This window comes from Strix uralensis, chromosome 6 (genome assembly GCF_047716275.1).
Source record: "Strix uralensis isolate ZFMK-TIS-50842 chromosome 6, bStrUra1, whole genome shotgun sequence".
Lineage (NCBI taxonomy): Eukaryota > Metazoa > Chordata > Aves > Strigiformes > Strigidae > Strix > Strix uralensis.
This window is the reverse complement of record NC_133977.1, coordinates 9,411,730-9,435,003: the sequence shown is the minus strand read 5'-3', so window position 1 is coordinate 9,435,003 and position 23,274 is coordinate 9,411,730. Positions and strand designations below refer to the sequence as shown.

The window sequence follows — 23,274 nt, the reverse complement described above, 5'->3', positions numbered from 1 at the left end:
TCAGATTGTACACAAATTTCACCTGAGATTAACAGGATCCCACGACGCAAAAGCTCTGCCTGTACGCAGACCACCAAAAGGCAACACGAAAACAATAATTACATAATAGGAGCAATAACTGATGGGCCCATCTGGTCTTTTATCAGGCTTACCTGTCTAGGATAAATAGATTACTCGTATATCATAGAGTAACTGTCACCAGCATGGAATAATAATGTCATTCAGGCTGGAAGAAACTTACAGTTGTGTAGGCCAACCTCCTGCTCAACAGACAAATAGTTTTATCGGTCAAATATAAATTTGTCTTCAAAGATATACAAATATGGTAAGTTTCCCTGTTAACTTTCACCCTTGTAAGTTCTTTAAAATTTGATATCTTTAAAATTAAAGACAATAAGTAAAACTAACAACATCACTAGAAAGGTCTTCCAAACAAAATGCTATTCTGCATGCTAGTGTAGTATGACACCTGTTTCTTTGGGCTTATGTACTCATTTCTCAGCAGGAAGACAAGAAGCAGAGGTATGTTTATTTGAACAGCTGAAGAACAGTGCAAAGACTTTATGATGGGAAGACTGTGACCTACAAGAATCTTCTCTATTACCAGCTGTTTTTAAAACCTTTATAAATTTGTAACTCTATCACATATAACAAAGAACTAGGAATTTCTTACTTATTAAAGCAAAAGATCCAAAGTCTCTACCTGATGTTTCAAAGGGAAATTTAACAAATTTTAAAAAGTACATTTTTTCTTTTGTCTCTACGTATCTTATTCTTAGAGATAGTAATTCCTGCCAAATTAATAAGGTTTTGCTAGTCTTCTTCACGTCTCTCAGCTGGGCACCAAGGTCAGAACAAACAATAAGCTAGGAGGAGGTAAATGGGGTGCAGTCTACAATTCATGGTGGACAGGCAGTGCCTATCCTCGCATTTTGAATTCAAGAAAGTAGCGCTGAAGAAAATGTGCATGTTCAGGCTGTGTTCTAAAGAAAAAACCTGTTGGGAAAAGAAAGAAAAAAGAGAATTTGAAACATTCTTCAGTGGAGAAACAATTGCAAATGTAAAGAAAAGAATTTCTGACTTGAAAACAAGAGGGGGGAGGAGAGAAAGACCTCATTTTACAGACAGAAACAGGACAGAAATAATGACAGTATCTCATAGAACTCCAGTTATGAATTTGCATCATATTTGGGTTCAAAAATATGTGTCACCTTTTAAATATAAAACACCATGCTAGTCATAAGCAAGCACTATATAGATTCATTCAACTGTGGGAAAAAGAAAAGTGTGGGAAAATGCAAATGGGAGGGGTAACAAAACTTGTGCTGACCTTTGTTCAAAGTTCCCAAGAGTAAATACAAAGCAAATTGTAGCTCACATTGTGGCAAGTTTTTATGATGCCCTACATTTGATTTGTGAACTTGTCTGTATTCAATAACAACAGTAGAAAAGAGTGAGGATATAATCCCTCTTCAATTTTTCAGTAATTCTAAGACAAAACCCACTTAAGTGTAAGCTATTTTTTTCACCGGTGCAATGCCCGAGAGATCATTTCTTTCATTATTTTTTTCTTCTTTTTCCTTTTTTGGTTGGGATTTTCAACAGAATATTGAAGTAAACTAAACAAAGCTGAAAGGAAAAAGCTGTGTTCCTTTTCAGGAACAAAAAATGAGCCTCTGTAATGCTGTTCCTCACAAGGGATGCATATAGTCTTCTGACTGTATGCTTTTATATGTTAACAACAGTTAAAAATTATTCCTCCTGACTTTGCATTCATTAAAGTAGTATTTCTCAAAGTATATGTGCTGTTACCTTGAAAACCATGTCTTTCCTACAAATACTGCAATTTTTTGTATTCTATTACTTTAATTCTAAGAAAACTCATGCAATAAATATTCTCAGATGCTGTAAATATAAAGGCATAAAATGAAAAAGCCACTGCCACAGCCCTGCAAAGCCACTCAGCTGTGTACAGAGATCTTCCAGGAGCATTGCTGATGTCCTAAAAATCTTGAATTGCTTCCAGACATGCAAGATATGAAATCAGTTTATTGCTGCATGGCGAGATTTTCTAGAGAAGAGTCCAACTCTCCTGATGCTTACAGGCAGTTAATATATACTATACAACACAATAGAAACACAGAATGTGGCTAATGTAGATATGAGTAAAAAAAGTTTTTCTAAGAATTAAGGGCATATAAACAAACACTTCAAAGAGAAATGACTAAGTTCTTCCCAGAATTAGAAAGAACAAGGAGGATTTCCCCACAGACACAGGATTTCTGCTTTATCTTTCTTGCATCATAATAATCCACTACTGATCGAAACAAAATCTTTGCAATCATTTACCATTTGAGACAGCTCTTCTCTAAACCTGGAGAATAAACATTTCCAAACTTTTTCTTCACCAAACATGAAAGACACCATCTCCTTGAGCCACATGATCCTATTCCATTAAGAAAAGTGGAGGCTTAACCATCTTCATAACACTGCCTGTACTTTTTCCCAAGCATTTCCAAGAATGCACTCTTCCTCCTGGATCTGCATGGTTAGAAGTGAATGAATGAGCCAAGGATGTCTAGAATCCCCTAACCTGTCAGATCCTTCAGAGATTATCCAGAAAAAAAATTAATGGACCTAGAGTCTTATTATTACTTTTTCCAAAACCTGTTTACAGTGAGGATTCTGAAATAGGGCAATGACATTTGTCACTCTACCACAAAGCAAGAGGAGAGTCTTTATACAGGATGCTGGCATCCTACAAATACCAGCATAAACAGGGACAGTGTCTCAGGTGGACAAAGCATCACAATTTCATCTACTTTAGCCTGGTTAGTTGATGACTTGGACTCACCTTGTGATGGTTCCCTAAAGAAATGAAGTTTCTCAGAGATTTCCTCCCAGCTCCTATTCTATGAATTTCACTGCTTAACAGGATGACCATGCCCAAGAAAGCTTTTTACATCATGATTTTTACAATTATATATTTGCCGTCGAAGTACAAAATAAAAACCAGTATGGAACAATTGTTTTCTTACTGACTGCCCATTGTTTTGACCTAAGCTTTTCAACAATTTTATAGCCTATTATTTAAAAACAGTACAATCCAACAGTAAGCCCATCCTCGCAAAAGAAACCCCAAAGTAACCAAAACACCCTCTACTAGTTAAAGCAGAACCATCAGCTTTTATAAATCGCAAAGAACTCCAACGCCCTCTTGTGACAAATGATCAGAAAACAAGCACAGTTTCACAATGTGGTACTGCCCAGTTTGAAGCAGCTTCCACGCAAATAAAATTCCTTCAGGAGGATGGTGAGACTGGAATGAAACAGCTTAGATTGAATTATTTTCTGCTGATTTCTTCCCAACATCAGAACAGCTATCACATGAAGAAAAGCATCACAGTACAGTGATACTATTCTGTTCCTGCTTACTCTCTGGGTAATGGTTATTTGGCTTCCTTTAGTGATTGTCTTAAGATAGAAAGGCAGCCATCAGATAAAATTGCACAAGATAAGAACAAGAAGTGTTTACCAGTCAGTATGAATTTCTTCCACCTCTGTCACTTGTTTGTATGCTTACTATACCTCAAGCAGAGGATACAATAAAGCTCCGCTGGCTTTATGCCATCTAGGAATTTTTCCATGCCATGGAAATACTCAGGTATAATCCAAATGACTCATGGATATAAAAAGCAGTTTTGGTATAACTTCTTGTTCCAGTGGTGCATAATAAACATAGCTTTCAGGACCACCATATAAGCAACTTCTCTTTAATGAGAGCACTTTCAGCATAAATTCTCCACAAATATGATTTGTAGAAGAGCAAGGGACTAAAAATGGAGGAATATATGTGGCAAAATGCCCATTAAAATTTGATCTGGCCTGACATATCTCTGTATCTGCATCTGTCTAGATATATATATGAAACTACTCACAGACTTTTTGTATCTCAGAAATTACATTTCAACAGTGAAGAGAATACCTGCTTATACTACATCGACTTACTGACTCTATAAATGGATAAATTCAGTGCCTATCTAATACTGGTGCATTGGGAAACAGCAAGCCAATTTTCACTGCTGTTAATGGAAATTTTTCAGAAACCTATTTAGTGTATGAGAAAGCCAACAACTTTCAAAACTAAGACAGGATCCTAGGTAGAGGGCAAATTTATCATGGTTCAAAAGGATTAGATTGATTCTTCCTTCCTATATAATATAATTTCTAATCCAGGACTTTACCCATGGGTAGGTAAAACACATTGTAGATGTTTTGAGTATGCAATCCCTATACAATGTAAATTCATCCATCTTATCGTTCATTCCTTCCCTCTTGTTGCTTGGTTTTGAAAACCAGCACAGTAGGACACAATTGCCAGTCCAAATTACTCACAGCCTGCTTCTCACCCCTTGACATTTAGCTCTCAGTTGAGGGGACCTGTTGTCTAGTAGCATCTCCTCTCAGCTCCTTAGCAGTCTGACTTTATCTCTTTGTATGGTGTCCCTTCTTCAGCTGATAATCCCAGCAGCAGACTCACCCTTGTTTCAGCAAGTGTCACGATTTTAGAACTAATCCTGGAAGTGGTTTGTTTCTGCAGCAGCATTTGAGGTCCAGAACATGATCAGAATTCAGAGCTCTGACACGCTGACAGCTCTGTACAGACATACTGGTCCAAGCTAACAAGCCTCCTGCTGAGCATAACTGGGAAGGAGCCTATTGCTTACAACAGGCACAGCAACATTTAAAGTGCCTGTGCAAACCACTTTCTGAAAATTTTCAAGATACAAATGCTCTGAACTACCCCTTCATGCACTGATGGTATTACAAAGTTATCTATATAAACCTTCATAAAGACAAGTCCAGAAAGACAGAAAAGCTCACTTACTCGTTTCCCAAAACAGATAGTTAGGAAAGGGCAGAGTTGTCAGACGTGTTTCAAACCCTTTTTTTCTTCAGAGCATCTCCAATATCTCCAATTTGCATGTATATACAGTTCAGAGTTTCACTGGAGGGTATAGACACCTGTTATTAAGCAACACAAAGCATTGAACAGTATTGTTAAGAATCAGCCTTCTACAATATCAGAACTAGAAGTGTTTAATGCCATTTCTATGAACTGCAGATAGACAAAGATCAAAAGGTTTACAGTAATTAAGATGATCAATTGTGCATTCAAACAGCTCACCTACTCAGACCTTATCTAAACCTAATTACTGGATCTCAGCAGTTCAACTCAAATTAGTCCATTGACTGTCTTAGCTCAAAAGACTGAGCACTCAAAAAAATTCAAAGATTGCAGAAGAAAAATAATACCAGTCAAATTTCCTGTAGAACCACATGCATACTCCTCCAAATATCTTTTCTTTGAGTGGGTCATCTGCTCTGAATGAGCAGTTTAAATGGCAACTGAATGAAAGGTCTCCCTCAGCCTCATCTCTTCTTTCTCTAGTTTCACCATATGTCTAATTTTGAGCATTTCCTCACTGACACCATGATGATGGCCTACTTCTCAGAGGTCATGATTGAAAGCTCAAGTATTTTTACCCTTATTCTCCACCTCAGAGCAGTGACCTAAAGTACTGCTTAATGCCAGCAGTCTTCAGGGACAACCTCTGACCCCAAGTGGTGCCATTCCTTGGGTTAGATGAAAAGCTCCACCATGGTCCCTGAACTTCAGTTGCTGTGAATGCACCATTTCTTGCTCTTACTAGCAGGTGTCCCCTGCTAGACATACAGGCAGACTAGGAACTCAGAAGTTTGGGTGTGAGTTGTGACATGCTCCTATTTACCCATCTATCACACCTCTTCACAAGAATTTCATGTTTGCTTATTGTTTCCATCCACACAGCACTCCAAAGTGGCAGGACACTGGCACTGGATGCCTTATAGCTCAAGTGCTGGTTACACATTTAAAGTAATCTAGTGATCTCAACAGAAGCAAAACATTTTAAAGCCCTTCTGAAAGCATATTAAGCTCTTGGAATAGCCACTGAAGGTGTGAAAACAAAGATTAAGAAGTAGGGAGATGGGACAAACTGGAGTAAATTCACTGATGCAGTGCTGCATTCACTGCCACTGGAATAAAGACCCCATTCCTCACTTCCCTGAAGGCATGGGCAAGTAGTGGGCTTAACTCTACTTCTGCAGTTCTCTATTCCCACAGATATCTGCATGTGTTATTTATGGTGTGGCCTAGAACTTCCAGGTAGTAGCAGTACATCATAGTAGAGCTTGAACTGCTCCTTAGAGACAGTAGCTGGAACTCAGTGTGCCTGACCTGATCTGTTCTGTGCTGAGCAAAAGCCAGAGGATAGGAACTAGTATAATGTATTGGGAAGACTTTCCTGAAGCAGTAAACAATGTACCGGAAGCAGAAGACAAGCTGCAAATAGATCCAAATTTAGCACTAATGAACATGGTTCCAAAATACTGGCTATCAGTGCTGAAGACATAAAGCTCCCATTAAGCTGATTTCACATTCCAAAATTACAGAGAAGTGGAAAACCTGCTTCTACCAATACTAAGATGTCATGACTCACAGCATTTCATTATATGAGCTTGCTAATATATTGTACATCATTTTAACCTTGATATACAACATACTGTATGTTAAAATGAGGGAATCTGGAACAAATTTAAGGCAACTCACATCCTGTTTATTAATTGACAGTGTGAAATTGTATCTGTTCCAATGAACTTCATGTTCAATTCATTATCACTTAATCCCACTGCAGCTTTGCTCTTCACTGAATAAGTAATTATTCTTTTAACATTATGCAGCCCCACCTCAGGAGATGATACCACCTGTAAAAGGTTTTAAATGGATACCTGTACTTAGGCTATAGTAACATTAAACCAATCAACAATAGATCATCACCCTTCCCTGATACTGAAACATACACAGCATATAGAATAATATTATTGGGTTATAGCATTATTAGCTATACACCACCTTAGCAGAGCTCCATCAGCTTTTAACTAACCTGACGCTCTTCCTGTATTTGTACTTTGTTGAACACAAGCAGGCTCACAGCTTCCTGTGTGATGGTGATAACACATGTCTGACTTTGTTGCTGGCAGCTGGAGTGAAGGGGAAGACAATGCCCTTTGACCTGTGAAAAGCAGTATAAAGCTTATCAGATCCTCTGCAGATATCACTGAAGGAAATGGGCTGGAAGAGTTGGCCCCACATAGGAAATATATATAAAAAACTGTCAGTACTAATCTTTTTGTAATGTCATTAAAAACATACTTTTGCAAATCTGAGTCCCAGCTAGACAATGTCATTTGTACAAACTGAACTGAAGTAAAAGTGGAGAGGAAGAATTACATACCACACTTAGGTTCATATCACTTGAAATTACTCAGTGGTCAGTAGTATCAAGACTGCTTCACTTTACGGTGCCAAAATAAATTTTTCTTAGTGATTATTTCTTTGCTCCACTTCTGAAATAGACCTTTAAAGGTCATGTATTGTATAAAACATTATACACAACTTTTCCCACTAAATGGTTCATTTGGGGGTTTTGTTTATCTGCAAGGCTGTCTAGACAAACGGTGGTAAAGTAAGATCATGGACTGACCCCCACAAAAACCCCACACCTAATGAAAAATATATTTGCAGGTTAGTGTTAGGATAATGTCCTTACTGCCCTGCCAGATACTGTAGACAGCATTAGTATATTAAGCTTTTAACAAGAATCACGCTGTTTTAAATTGGGATAACACCTATCTGATTTACTTTGCCCTATATAGTTACAAAACCAGTTAAACAGCACCAACACAATAGTTTAAAAAGATTCACTAAGACCTTTTTTTATGACTGCTGAAAAAAACCCCCACCAAACAAAACAATGACAACAGACACAAGCTTGAAAAGATTATGAGCAGAGATTCAGGAAATCACATTCTTCCTTTTGATGTGCTCACTTTGTGGATATGACAACACCAGTTAAAAAGTAATTTTTCAGTATCTCCACTGACATAATAAGGAAAATTTCTAGCAATTTCAACTGGAGATGGATGTGAGTTAAAAAAAAAGAAGAAATATAATCCATCGTCCTCATATCAGGTAACTGAAAGAAATCTGCAGTTGCTGGGTGAGGCATCAGCAACTATAGAGCTTCAAATCTTTTCATGGAAAATATTTTAACTTGTTGGGGTTTTTTGTTGTCCGTATACCAGCATTAATACACAGTAGTATATAATAAAGTTTTGTGTTTCACACTCAGAACCCTAGTCCTCTTAAACAATGGTATATTAACAAAAGCTAAATCATTTAGGAGTCAGGAAATCACACTGGAGATCATACTGATGGTGTCAATGTAAGAATGTAAACAAGAGTAAATATTATTCCCGTATTATTTTAAAATATATTTTAAAATAACATCCAGGCAAGATTATTGGCAAGACTGAACACACAATGTTCCGCTGCAGATCTGCCCCAATCTATCAATGCTGTGCACTGTTCCACATATCTGTCAGAACATGAGCTTCATAATTCTGGAAGAGAGGAAGAGGGGAACTAGGTTTTTCTGATTTGGGGTATTTGTTGGTTTTTTCTTATATTTATAGCTTCTGAAATTATGTGGAAGGAATGCAGCTAGCTGATGTTTGCCAGAGATTGGTACCTGTGTGGCTTTACTCAGAAACTACTATTCAGTTCCAGGAGCTCACACAAGTCAGTGTTCTACAGAATAAATTCAAATCCCAAACTTATGGTCATTGCTTAACGATTATTAGTAAAGCAGAAAGTAGCTGATCAGGACTCCACTGTGTCACTGTCAATATATACTGAGAGAACTCACTCAATATATACTGAGAGCTCCTTGAGGGGGGAAATTAGTCTAAACAGGCAAGGCAGGGAAGAGGAGAAAAGAAACATTCCTGATAGAGAACACAGGCACAGCGATTTTGTTCAAGGTCACTCAGGAAGTCTATAAAAGAACCAGGATTATTAGATTCTCCCCAGACCTGATCTACCATTAAGCCACAAGGTCATCCTACTTTTTAAGTCTTACAATACTTAGGGGGTTTTGCCACTAAGTTAGTATCTCTGACAGGAGATATATCTTCTATTTTCATGATTTGCAGAAGATTTCAGAAATCTAATAATTCTTGTTGATTCCCAAAATCTTTGATCTATGTTTAATTTTTTTTTTTTTTTTTAAAGAGCTTCTTTTGGAATAAAATTTCTTACTGTCCTGCTCCACAATATTTAGAGGTTTCTGGGATAAAGTGGTTGTGAAACACACTTTGGAAACAGATATAATTAATTCTCAACCAAGGCAGGGAGCATCTGTCAGACTTAACTCCACTGGAAAAGAAATATTTATCCTATGAATCTTGTGGGCTTAAGCACAAAGTAGGTATGTATGTATAGAACAGGACCAAGGCATATAAAAGAGAATACCTAACCTGAGGTGGGCACAGAAACCCTCTTCTCCCCGGAAATGGGAAGGTCAGTACTTCACAGTGAGTGTCAAGGGGATGAAGGGGGAAGGGAGTAGTGGTAGAGGCATTCTCTATCCTCTGTATCTAACAGCTACCAGCACATGGAAAAAATTACAAAATGTGCTTGGAGAACATAATGAATAAAGCATAAAATTTACAATTAGGAAGCTTACCTGGAAGAGGAAATATTTAAGATTACATATCTGTCTTTGACTTGCTCGTATTTTGTTCAGTGATGTTTAATACAGAGAGATTATCCAAAACAAATGTACACAGACCAGTATATAAACTAGCGAGATAAAAAGTCACCTTCCTGCTCTCTGGCCCAATAAATCTGGACTTACAAAAACACAATTTCAAGAACAGAGGGGCAGAGTTCCCCTTCCTGTATGAATTCACATAGCTTAAATTCTGGAAATCAGAAACTTCCCAAGTAGACAGAAAATGGAGATTTGACCTTCCACAGATGTGGGAACTGAAATTTTCTTCAACATTCCACTTCAAAATTAAATTCAGAACTGGGTTTCGGCAGTACTCAAAATTGCATCCAATAAGGACGAAATAATCCACTGTTGTCTGGACACTTCATGGTAACAGTTTAGAGAGATTAAGACAGATGATGCCACCTACTGTACCACTTACAAACTCAAGAAAATTTAGGATTTCAAGAAGCTTTTACGCACTGATGTTAAAGATGAAGCTTTCATTGTCTTAAAATACAAGAAAACAAATCAAGAGGCACATGCTATCTCAAAGAACATTAGAAAAAATGCACTATTACACAACAGTTATTTCTAAAGACCATTAATAGAGCTGGATCCTGCCACATAGCGTGAGGGTTCTCATACTAGGAATATGCAATTCAAGCTGCTAGGCATGCAGGCAAAGATCTGTACTGGCTGATCTGCTTTGATGGTAAGGAAAATAGTGTCATTTTGCATTCTGTAACATTTCAAGAGGATGAGGATTAAAAATGCTTGTACTTGGAGGCTAGTAAGCCAGACAGAATGAAAGGTAAATAAATACCAGACCAGCCAGTTCAAAAGGCAATTTGTAAGAGCAAAATGACACATCTTGTGTCATGTCATGGAACAGTTTGTAGCTGCAAATGGAAACAGTCTGTCATGTGTTATATATAATAACCAAATATAACAATATTCCCCATTCCCTCACTATGCCACGACTTGGGAAAACTGTGGGTCCAAAATATGCACAATGTAGCTGTTAATCTGTAACATTTACTGCAGCAGTTTCTTTTCTGAAGCTATTTCTCTGAAGAAGTTCAACAAAATCTAAAACTTAGTGCTTTATATATGTTTATAATTCTATCCTTCAAAAGTTCAGCAAGGTACATGCATTGCTATGTATCTTTCTCAAATCCATCCCCGAGAATTGTATAAATCACAAGAGCATCGATTGGTCTTATTTATTCTTAAAATTCTTCTTCCCTCAGAGCAGACACTGTACATTCCTGTATGGCTGTTAATGCTATGACATCTTATGTCTAGTGGGGAAGAAAAAAGTGGAATATAGAATCATAGAACGGTTTGGGTTGGAAGGGACCTTAAAGATCATCTAGCTCCAACCCCCCTGCCATTGTCAGGGACACCTTCCACTAGCCCAGGTTGCTCAAAGCCCCGTCCAACCTGGCCTTGAACACTGCCAGGGAGGGGGCAGCCACAGCTTCTCTGGGCAACCTGTGCCAGTGCCTCATCACCCTCACAGGGAAGAATTTCTTCCTTAGATCTAATTTAAATCTACCCTCTGTCAGTTTAAAACCGTTACCCCTCATCCTATCCCTACCCTCCCTGATGCAGAGTCCCTCCCCATCTTTCCTGTAGCCCCTTTCAGTACTGGAAGGCCGCTATAAGGTCTCCCTGGAGCCTTCTCTTCTCCAGGCTGAACACCCCCAACTCTCTCAGTCTGTCCTCACAAGGGAGGTGCTCCAGCCCCCTGACCATCTTCGTGGCCTCTTCTGGACTCGCTCGAGCAGGTCCATGTTCCTCTCATGTTGGTGCCCCCAGAGCTGGACACAGCACTGCAGGTGGGGTCTCATGAGACTGGAGTAGAGGGGGAGGATCCCCTCCCTCGACCTGCTGGCCACACTTCTCTTGATGCAGCCCAGGACACGGTTGGCTTTCTGGGCTGTGAGCGCACATTGCTGGCTCATAGGCAGTTTTCCCTCCACCAGTACCCCCAAGTCCTCCTCCTCGGGGCTGCTGTCAATCCACTCATCTCTCAGCCTGTATCTGTGCTTGGGATTGCCCCAACCCATGTGCAGGACCTTGCACTTGGTCTTGTTGAACTCCATGAGGTTTGCCCCGGCCCACCTCTCCAGCCTGTCCAGGTCCCTCTGGATGGCACATCCCTTCCCTCCAGTGTATTGACCGCACCACACAGCTTGGACTCGTTGGAGAACTTGCACTCAGTTCCACTGTCTGTGTTGCTGACAAAGACATTAAATAGCACCAGTCCCAACACGGACCCCCGAGGAACACCACTTGTCACTGCTCTCCATTGACCACAACTTTTTGAGCACAACTATTCAGCCAATTCCTTATCCACTGAGTGGTCCATCCATCAAATCCTTGTCTCTCCAATTTTTTATCTCCTAAAACATCATTCAGGAGAGATGACACAGTAGTAAAGTCAAGGAAAAGGACATAAACAAGCTGGTCCAGGAGATTTTGCAAAAAGTCTGTGATATCTAGTGAAAAATTACACCCTGAGGACTTTGCTTAAGAATGTTGCACCAAGGGACTTTGTCTAGTAATCCTCTTCCAACTCCCCACCCTTCAGCCTCAGCCTGCTGGCAGGGGTCTTATGAATCGGTTGAAAGAAAAAACTCTGAGGATTATTTGATGCACCACTTAAGTGAAAAACCAGCCACTTCAATCCTTGCAGGTTGACTTGTCCACTTGAGCTGACTCAGGTCACACTTGTGACCAACTCACCTGAGTCACTGTATCATGTCACTCTATCAAGTCCCTGTGTAGTTAGTGCCTTCCACACTACTCCACAGTTCTTTCCAACTCAGGCACCAGGGGCCCCAGCTGTTTCTTTCATGAACCTAGCGTTCAGAACAACCTGTCTGACCCTGTTCTCAGCTCTGCACTGATCTGTACCAGGGTCCTGCAGCTAGATCAGCTTTTCTTCATCAACACTCTTCCTCCACCACCTGGCACGGGGGCATCCATTTTGACGTGGCACGGCGCCAGGCCCCAGATTCCTGCTGCATTCCCATAACTTCAACTCCTCTGGCATCCGCGGGGGCCCCTCTGCTGACTCCTCCTGCTTTTCTGGGAGCACTTCAAAGAGGTTTAGCACAGGGCAAAAAAACCATAAATGGGATTTAGGACCCCATTACCACGTTGTATGTGTTTATATTCCAGTAAAAACTACACAAACTACTTTTATATTATCAAAAGACTCGTAACTATCAATTGTTTGAAGAATCGATACAAATATTTAACAAAGTGAAAATAAACACGTTTTTACAGACTACAGGGAGTGCAACAGTTCCCCCTAGCGACTGCGACACAAAACGGAAGCCCGCCCACCTTTCTGGTAAACGTTTTCTGAATCGTTTGCCTTACAAAGAGCACGGAATAAAACAGGCGTATTTCGAGTGCGTTAAAAAATAACTGAGGAGTGCCGAGGGAAGGGATCGAAAGTGGGTGAGGAGGCGACCCTTCCCTTCTCCTGAAAAGATCCACCGGCAGCCGGCGGCTGCAACCGCGAAGCCCGCGGGAGCCTGGGCTGGGCAGGGCCCGCCTCAGGGCCGCCGCCCCGGCCGGCCGTGCCCGCAGCCCGCCGGCTGCACCCCCGAGGCGGGCGGCACTCCGCGGAGCTCGGCCTGCGGGGCCCGCGGAGGCGCTTCTGGCCATGGCGGCGGCCGGTGGGTGCCCGGCAGCGCCGAGCTGAGACGGTGGCGGCGGCGGCACCGGGCAGCAGCGTGCGCGTCGCGCCGGAGCTGGGCGGCGCCGCTTCGTCTTTCCCCGGGCGCTTCCCGCCCGTCTGCGGCAGGTGCCGGGGACAGCGCCGGCGGTCAGGGCCGGAGGCCGCAGCGCCCCCGTGCACGGCCCCACCTCGGTGTGAGGCGCAGCAGTTACCGCTGCAGAGGAGACCGAGCCGGGCCGCGGGGCAGCGTGTGAGGGCACCAGCTGCTCCCTCAGAGCTGCGCCCTACAGGGAGCTGTTGGCTTGGCTTTAGTGCCGGGGGGTGGTGGGGCGGTAAGTACATATTTTTATGTATCAGCGCAGGTGTGTTTACGTTGGAGCAAAGATAAACCTGGTGTCAAAAACAGCCACACAAGATCCATTTCAGACTTCAGAAGATGCCTACGTCGCTTCCCCCAGAGGCCCTGGTGCACCCTGAACGGAGCCACAATCCACTGCCCTAGCGCGAAGCGTCACGCAGAAAGCGGTGAAATGGTTTCCTGCAGCCACAGCTGTTGCCCCATTCTCTCTTTGCTGATAAGGATGTATTACTTGTCTCAGGATTCAATAGGCTGAATCAAAGCCCCCTAAACAACAGAAAATTACTATTTTTGGCTAGGCTAAGTTGTTTTGGCCGTCTAGAGAGTGGAACCAAGTCACTGAAGAAATCAGGGACAGCAAAATAAGCCAGGAGTAGGACTACACCCTTGATTTAAATTACTTTTTAAAAATTGATTTAAATTTACTAATATATCCACTACAATAAGATTATTCAGCTTCTCTCATCTAATCACACCATTAATACTTTCTCTGTAAGACTGTGTAGGACTCTTACAAGGCTGCTCCATTTAAATTGTCAAACTAACAACTACCTTACTTTACACTGATGTTTATACATATTAGATATTTTGGTTATGAATTGTAGGATACTGCTGAAAAAGTCTCAATTACCAAGAGATCATGAATGGAAGTATTAGCCTCTCGTTTATGGCTGGCATGTAGAACTTACGGATTTTAAATGCATGAAGCAATGTCCTCCAGAGTTTTGATAAAATTTCTTTATAGACCAGGGTCTTGCTCCTCCTCTCCCTCTTCCACTTAAAAAAAGTTTAGTGCTCTCAGGCATTTTACAATTTGTTTCCTATTTCTGATACAGAACACTTTGTGTTATATCATTGGTTACAACTGCAGTTTCAAGAAAAATGAAAATGCAAAAAAAGCAACAATTTAAAATATTTAAAATTTATATATTTATATAATATTTAATATTTTAAAACATCTTGTACTGAAGTTAATCTAGTGCTTTCAAGATGTGGTTAGTGGGTAGACACAAATTTGATGCCTCATTTAATAAGAAATTAACTATAGAACTACAGTTCATCTTGTACCACTTTTTCGTAGCAAGCCCTTCAGCATAAACTAGCTGCAGTGACTTTTCTAGTTTAGGGTGACATTTTTACTTTCACATCATTAGTATTTCATGAATGCTGCCAATGTCTTGGAGATTCCCCCTCAAACTTATAGGTATATGAAAAAAGTAAGCTGTGCAAAATGTAATCCTTTACTGATTTTGACACTTGTGGCTCTCTGTCACCAAAACCACAAAGCTTTTTCATCCAAAGGATATAATCTGTATAGCCAGGTTAGCTTTCTGACATGAGTCAGGGCTTTAGGCTATTATGAGCCAGAATCTCAACTGCTTTGTTAGATTTCCTTACTTAGAACTTTAGGAACTCAAATAATACAAATAGTGAAAGCATCCCACAAAATAATTAGTCTAAAGATCTTTTTCTAAGTAGTAACAAAGCAGCTAAATACAAAACAACTTTAAAGAATGGCCACCATTCAAGAAGTTACTTCTTAAAAAATATTTACATACAAAAGCAAACATCTTGTACATAGTCAGAACCTAGCTTGCATTTTTTCATCTGAACTAGCTTTTAGAACATTTTACTTTCTGAAGTTTTGTACAGGCAAAATAACTTCAGTAGAAAGCAGTGAGCTGGTTTTCATCTTAACACATCACTAGAATTTGTAACTAGCTTCTGGCTGTGGATATAGTGACATGGCGTATCAGAACTGTACCCAGACTGAGTTTCAGAGAACAGATCATTTTGCCAAAGCTGGCTGTTAGCACAGGAATTTCCTACCTTGCATCATTTTCTCCTTCTGAAAATAAGGAAACTTCAAAGAAGTCCCTTCAGTGTTTTACTGAAGTGTCAGCATTTCGTTATGAGACTAGCCTCTTGAATCTTGAACGAGAAGCAAAATACATTCAGTTCACAAGCTCCATGAACTATACTAAGGAAATCATGTTTCCTTCTTTATTATTCCATGTTTCAAAAGATAGTGCAAAGCTCAATTCCTTGGGATCTGAAAAGTTTTGGTTTTTTTTTTTTTAAACACAGCTCACTAGAGGGAAGATTTCCAGGAAATAGTATTTCTAGAAAATCCTCCGTAGTTGTTCATTTCCAGTATTTAGAAGTAAAAACTTTTTTTACTCTGACTTAAACATATCTATAAGGGCCTTTTGGAACGAAACGCTGCTTTGATCAATAAATTTAGTAAACCAAATTTAACTTACTGAAAAAATACTGAAAACTTCTCAGTTTAGAAACATTTTTGATTCATTTTTGCGTTGGACACCATTTTAGATAAGAACTTGCATAAGCAATATTGTTAACAGTTACTGTGCAAGTTATAAAAAACAATTTACAACATTTTTTTGGCTGAAATGTACTGCATATGTTTGAAAGCGAGTACCTACCGCATTTCACAGATGGAGAACTCTTGTGAGACAGTGCCAAAACACTTTTAATTTTTGTGTTTATTTTTGTGTTTACTTTTGCTAGATGCTTTTAAGTTGGGTCTTCGGGAAAGAGAAATTGAGGATGTGCTTCAGCAATTGCATCAAGAACAAACACAAAATCCAGAGGAAACTCTCTTCTCACAAACATTACACCAGGAGAATGATAGATGCATTGATCATAAAGAAATTGATGAAGAGGATGTTTGTCCCATTTGTCAGGAGGAGTTATTAAAGTTACTAAAGGAGTTATTAAAGAAAATGCTTCTCATCACTTACTGTGTGTACAATTTGTTCTTTGTCTTGCTACATATCTCATTATAGAATAAACATTACAATATACTTAGCTTCACTACACAAGGAAAAACACCTGACAGGTGTTACAGCCCTTTTCCAATCTGGAAAATTAAGTAATCCTGCAAGTTAAAATGTGGGTGGAGGGGAAGGAGGAAAAGAAAAGGGATGACTACTTAGTATTGCTATGTGATTTTTTTTACATGTTTCTGGAGAGATTACAGAAATTGGTATTCATTTTCTATAAATACAGCTATGGTAACAACATTAACATAAAATGTATGAAAATTTGGGCTGACCACCAAGATGAAATGGAGAATGACTCTGTAGTGAAGTGTCCACTTTGCAGAGAAAAATTTGCACCTCTAAGGCTCATTTTAGAAGAATCCAGAAACTCTAAACAACTTATAAGTGCAAGAGATAAAACACGACTGGATAGGCACCTTGGAATCTGCTGCAATAACTGCAGAGTATTTCCTATTGTAGGAAAGTGCTACAAGTATTTTTAAACCAACATTTTGACAGTGCCATGTCTTTGAGCATATTTTCTAGCTTGTCGGTTATTTCTCTGCCTTTATTATAAGTAACTGATTTCACCTACAGGGTAGACAATATGTGCTTTGTAAACAAATAAACATCCATGGAAACATCCATGGTAAGCAAAGCAGAGGTTTTTGTTTTTAAACTTGCTTTTAGTGGAGTACATCTCCAAACAATTCTGTAGCATGTATTTGGAATTGTCCTTTTTCAAATAATAAATTTAGCTACTATTTTATGATAAAGCATTAACTGCTTGTTAACCTAGCTCCTTATTCTGTTGATGTGTTTTGGTTTTTCCTTTTAGGTGTACCGCAAGCATTGAGTATCACCTATGTCATGAATGTTTCACTGGCTTTTGCCATTCTCTACGTGGTTTTGTTTTTAGACAGGTACCAGAAAGGTTTTCTTTCTTACATCCTACCCTGACCTATATAATATTAATTGATCTCAGTTCCCCTTATACAAATCATGCAGATCTTGCATCGAATTAGACTTACTTAGCTACAAGCTAAGTAGCTACAGAAAAATACTGAGATAAGCAAAAATAACACCAAGAGAGCTTGGTCGTCCTCTGCTTGTATACAGTGCACCGTGGCACCCTCACAGGGACAGCAGATGCAAATACATCCTAGCTTACTTAACCCTTTCTCATTTCTTTGTGTTGATAAGCCCTTGCAGTTGACAATGTGATGCAAAAAAAGGGCCACAGTAACTGACATAAAATGGGAAGACTTTGGAGGTTCTTTGAACTGTGCTTGTCCAGGGCATAGGCGTAACACATCAGTGCCAGAATCCTCCCTGGTTAAATCTAACTGCACCTTATTATCTTCCCAATTGTATCACCCAGGACAGTAATCACCTTCTGTAAGAGGGGTACCTGAGACTATTAAAGGCTGGGGAAAGTTCTGTCAGCATGTTTTTTTTCCAAGTAAGTGCTACAAGAAATTCGCTAAGAGTCCAGGCCTAGAACTAGAGCACAGAAACCACAAAATTAAGGAGCTGTGAAAATGAGTATGTGCAGTTCCACAGATAACTCGTTGTTTTATACCATTAATTCACTATGTAGAATCCAAGCAGTAGAAAAAAAAAAATAATCAGTGAATTCAGATTACTGCAACAACCATAAATAGATATACTTATGTCTCAGAAGCTAATTTTGCTGCCACTTTGTCTCTGGATCTCCAGAAATATCAGCATTTCAAGTTTGAGAGAGCTGTCTTTGAAACAATGAGTATATCTCCAAGTCCTAGCTGAAGACTTCAAGTAGACAGTCTTTGTTCCAGGCTTTATTGTACAGAAATGAAAGAGATGATACAAAGAGAAACAAAAGCTTTCGCTCATCTTTATATCTGCCACATCAGTGCACAAGGATTCTCGTCAGAAAAACAGTCCTACCTGATGTAGTACTGGATGCATAAAAGATCAATATTTTAAAAACTTTCAGAAAGGAATAGAGGTTCATATTCCAGGATCACCTCTGAAATGAACTGGTACAAAGCAAAGGCTGAAGATATTTCTGTACCCATGTACCATGAACATCTGTTTATAATACAGATAATGTTAAGGTAGTCATTCTTCTATACCATATAAAAACATCACCACTATAAGCTGATCAGGCTTTTATCCTTACTTTATGCTTTTATCAAAAAAAAAAAAAAAAAAAAAAAAGAAAAAAGGAAAAGCTACTGAAAAGAATGACTGAGATACTTTGATCGAACATTAATCACTTCTAATTAAAAACTAGAAAAGTACCAGTTCCTACCCAAACCAGACTACAGGATTAGGTTTAGAGTCCTATCCAAGATAGAGCAACATATGATCCCCCATAACTTCAAAACTAAGGTAGCTTTGCAAAAGATCACAATATTTGGGTTATGATTTCTGAGCTTGAGTTTCAAAAGGTCATGAAAACATTTGTAGCTTTTATTCAGAGAAACTGATGTAAAAATTGTTGCATAAAATTCAATGGCTTACATTATGCAACTCTTCAGGCTAAATGAACATACTAGCTTATTTTTCTGGGAGGGGTGTGTATCTGTTCATGACTGTCACAGTAAGATCAACATCACTGGAACAACTTTCACAGCAGCTCTGGTTTAACAGACTGGTTAGCCCATCCAGTAATTTAAGGTACTATTGAAGAGAAACTTCTGTCAGAAAAAACCTTATCATTCTGAAGTATTCAGCTTTAGTTGCTGTTTCTCCGTATTTATTGGGTTTTCTTTGTTTGCTTTTAGGACTAGTTGTACCCCAAAGAACACTGTAAAATCTTTACCCATCACTTTAAGTAGTAAAGATAGTAATTCACTTGCCCTGGGTATTCAGTGTAGACTTTGAAGAGCTTTCAACTTGGTCAGCATGTAAGACTCCTATCATGTAATCACAAGGTAAGAGAAAAAAAAAAAAAAAAGTGTTCTGAACGTTAAAGAGCCAAATCTTCATATAGCCTGTTAACTTGTAGCACATTGGACTTTCTGATGCTGACACCCTCCAGCACATGGTGTACCTGAACCCTTAAGGCACCACGGCTAAGTATTCATGTCACTAGTCTGAAAGCTCGCATCCTTGCTGAACTGTATGCCTCAGTCTTAACATCTGCTTTAAGGCACAGGAAGCGTAATGGTTAGAAATGCAGCTAAAATAATTAACTATTTTTTTACAAACCAGGAGCAAGAAGCAGCATACTGAAATGGTCTAATACGAAATTCTCTGCTAGTAATGAATCAGATTGTTCCTATAGTCTGCATTCTTATTCTTGGAGCTCGGACAAGGTAAGTAATATTAGAAACAAAAGTTGCATCAGGGATATATATGTTTTATGGCCATTAGTGACAATTTAAATACTCTATTATCTACTGCTACTGATGTTTACTCCTGAATAATAAGGTACTTTTCTTTAGGAGCCTGGTCCACTATTCATATTCTTTCAGTTCTGATACATTCTGCAAGAACTCAGCAGCATCTCTCTGAGCAGATCACCTTGAACAAACTTAAAATTTTTAAAAAATTAAACCAGATTACTTTGCAAAGATTTAGATCCTCTGGGATATTAAAATGCTGAAACACTGCCTTTCAGGTTTGCTAGTTTATCAGCTGAAGCCACAATAACCAGATTCTTTCTGTGCTTCTTAAATCAGTGGCAGTTAGCACCTTCCCAGTATTTGAGAGGCACATTTACATCTTCTGAGCAGTTTATAATTTCAAAAACTTAGCAGTGGAGCTTTGATCCGTCTCAGTGTACTTTTTGCAAAGAGAAGCCAAGTTTGCCTGAAAGTTGGGAAGCCTTTTACGAGCCTGCAGCAAATTTTGTTATTTGGAAATATACTCAGCCAACCTGTGAAGTTAATCTTTGCTAGTTTGTACCAGCACCCTTAACCAAGTTCAGAGAAGATAGCGCTTTCCAGATTTATGTAACTCAAACTGGCTTACCTGACCAGCAGTATTTCTTCACTGATGACACAACAGTAGTAACATAAATTCAAACTCCTTGCTCACTTGTAGAATCTTGGTTACAATCTCAGTAGTTACTGCCCTTTAAGTCCAGAATCAATACGGAACAGAATCAAAAGGGAAATTAAGCTGAAAGGGAAGGCTAGCAGAGTCATCACTGATTCCTTATAATAGCAAATATATGTGTAATTATATTACGTGTTACAGTTAAGTAACTTGATATTTGCAGCACCTCTAAAAATGGGATTTAAATATCCAGTTTACAGCAGTCAGTAAAATTTTAACTAACTTTCTTTAGCTTGCCAGTGCCCAAAACTTAGAATCTATTCATTCTATACATAAGCCCTGTGGCGATCAGTAAAGTTCCTGTGGGTTTGCACTCATAACATCGGAGAAGAGGCCTCTCTGAATTACTGTTATATGCAAGAACAATTGATTAGTCCATATTTAGCTAAGAAATATTACGCAACAGCTGACCTTCCAATCTTTTAAGTTTCATAGGGAATTGACAGTTGGCTACTGCAGCAAAGAAACACACATCCTATTGATGACTATGTTGTATACAATCCTCTGACTTGGCAGGATATGCCAGCCCAACATGGAAACAGCCCAACAGGTTCTCATGCAAATCCTAGCAAACTTGCAAAGCAAGTGGAACCAGAAATTTGTGTATCTGGAAATGGATTATTTCTCAAGCAAATACCATCTGAACATGCATCTGAAAGTTCTTAAAGTAGCTTCAGAAAACCTTCTAACAAAGATGTGCCAAAGTCCTGAAAGGATGTAAGATTTAGCAGCCTCCATTTAGGAGAATCTGATCAGAATCTATGTGATTTTTCCAGGCATAGTAAGGATTACTCTCTAAGCATTTTCTGGGAAGTCCAGTACCATTAGAAAGGATGACATTCATAATGCTTCGAGAAGCTAGCATCAGTTTGACTGTGGCAATACAAAGTAGTTCCTTTTTAAAAAGATGGCTGTAATAATTCCACAATTCTAAGATATCTCATGGAGTTGAATTTTGAAATCGATTTGTGCACTGCAAATCATTCCTCAAGAAAGCACAATAAGGATGTGGAAAACGCCAGCCATCAACAGAGGCTCCTAATGAGACCACCACCTAAACAAAATCATCTGAACTTTTAAGAAAAATAGATTATTGGAAGGAATTCCACTGCATACCAGCTCATGATTGTCTTGTTTGGGATAACATAGCTATATTCTTACTTTTACACTCCATACACAGGATTTCTTAGAGACTAAGAAACAATAAATGAATAATCAGATGTCATGAACTGTAAGTACCACAAAAGTTAACTCAGTGCTGCTCAATGCTGTGAGAAACGTTGTATTAAATCTCAAATAAACAAAGGAACTGATCTGGCTGAGATGTATTTCAGAAAACAGCCATATACTTGTAAAATTGTCACTATTTCTTATTTGCAAGTTTTTAACCTTCAATCGAGTAAATTACTCAAATGTAAAATGCAGAAAGCTTTTACATTCTTGAAAGAGCAGTTAGGTAACTGGCAAATTAAGCCGGACTCATTTTAACATTATTGATGAAAGAAATTATATCAAATGTGCTATTTTCAAATGCGCAGTAGTAAAACCAAGATGGAAAAAACCCTGTTTACAGTATCAGGTACATTCTGTAAGATCTGCTATGGTTTCCTGATAGTTCATGCTCAAAAGAGGAGCTAAGCCTCCAAATAGTATATAGGAACCACCCACTTAGCCATTTTCAGTCATGCACAGATGGCCAAGCCAAAGAATTCCTGAGTCTAACAATTATTTCCTAAGTGGTAATATAAGAAATAAATTTGAATTTTAGTAATTTTAATGTTAAGGTCTAGATTCCCAATAAGTATAACAAAGATTTAAACCTCAATACCTGCAATAAATGTAAATATAAAGCCCAACTGAATCAGAAATACTTTTCTTTCAACTCAGTTGCTGGTTAAACAGAACAAAAAGAGATATGCAATAAGAACCTCCCATTTTTGAAGTTTTATTCTGAGAATCTAAGAAAAATGGGAACATTTTGTTGAAGCTTAGCCAGACTTATGACTTGACTTTTTCCAACTATCTTTCTCTGTTTTAAAATCCAAATATGAGAGCACGTCTAACAACTTATTTAGAAGAAACAAAACAATATCATCTACTCACACATACTTTAACTCTTACTTAAATGAGTAATATGTAGAGTTTGTATTTTGTGTTTTCTATGATGACACAGAACAAGCTGAAACTCAGTCAATTTTGATATAAGTATTTGTATTTACAGATCAGCTGATGACTCAGATACCCAATTTTTACACAGAAGTGAAATAAAATAGAAAATACTGTTCTTTTCTGTTGAATTGAAAATAAAATTCCTGAGATTTCTTTAGCTTCTTGTAGAGAGAAAGTTGACTCAGTTTTAAAGTATCTAATGGATTTGCAATGATTAAAACAAGTAACTTCTCAGGAAGGTTAAAAATAAAAAGTTATTCTGTGAGAGTAAGAAGACAACCAGTAGTTCATGAGAAGACTGTAGCTTCTCAGAGCATTATAGGAGTGATCATAGAACACATGCAAGTGTCCCCCATGGTAGGAAAACCTTTGCAATGTGCTTGTCTGCAGACTTGCAGGGTTTCTGCACAATGGTGAAAATACTGAAATGTGGCTTTTGTGAAGCTTAGAAAAGAAAAAGGCTTGAGAAATACTAGTGTTAGATACAATTAAGAATAGGACATTACACCCTGAAGTTTAGCTTAAGCTCTTCACAATATTGTCTTGTTCTTCTAC

The 23,274-nt window shown here is 38.8% G+C and overlaps 1 protein-coding gene across 1 annotated transcript in view; it reads left to right on the top strand.

Annotated features, from left to right (window-relative positions):
• ZSWIM2 (zinc finger SWIM-type containing 2) overlaps nt 1-21,676 on the top strand; it is a 53,279-nt gene extending 31,603 nt beyond the window's left edge. Inside the window, 13 exon segments of the mRNA XM_074873965.1 lie at nt 12,957-13,023; nt 13,167-13,688; nt 14,298-14,360; nt 16,247-16,482; nt 16,710-16,993; nt 17,339-17,423; nt 19,177-19,363; nt 19,366-19,421; nt 20,978-20,987; nt 20,990-21,347; nt 21,349-21,431; nt 21,434-21,626; nt 21,628-21,676. Of these exon segments, the coding sequence (XP_074730066.1) occupies nt 12,957-13,023; nt 13,167-13,688; nt 14,298-14,360; nt 16,247-16,482; nt 16,710-16,993; nt 17,339-17,423; nt 19,177-19,363; nt 19,366-19,421; nt 20,978-20,987; nt 20,990-21,347; nt 21,349-21,431; nt 21,434-21,626; nt 21,628-21,676 (2,193 nt within the window).
• The last annotated feature ends 1,598 nt before the right edge of the window (nt 21,677-23,274 follow it).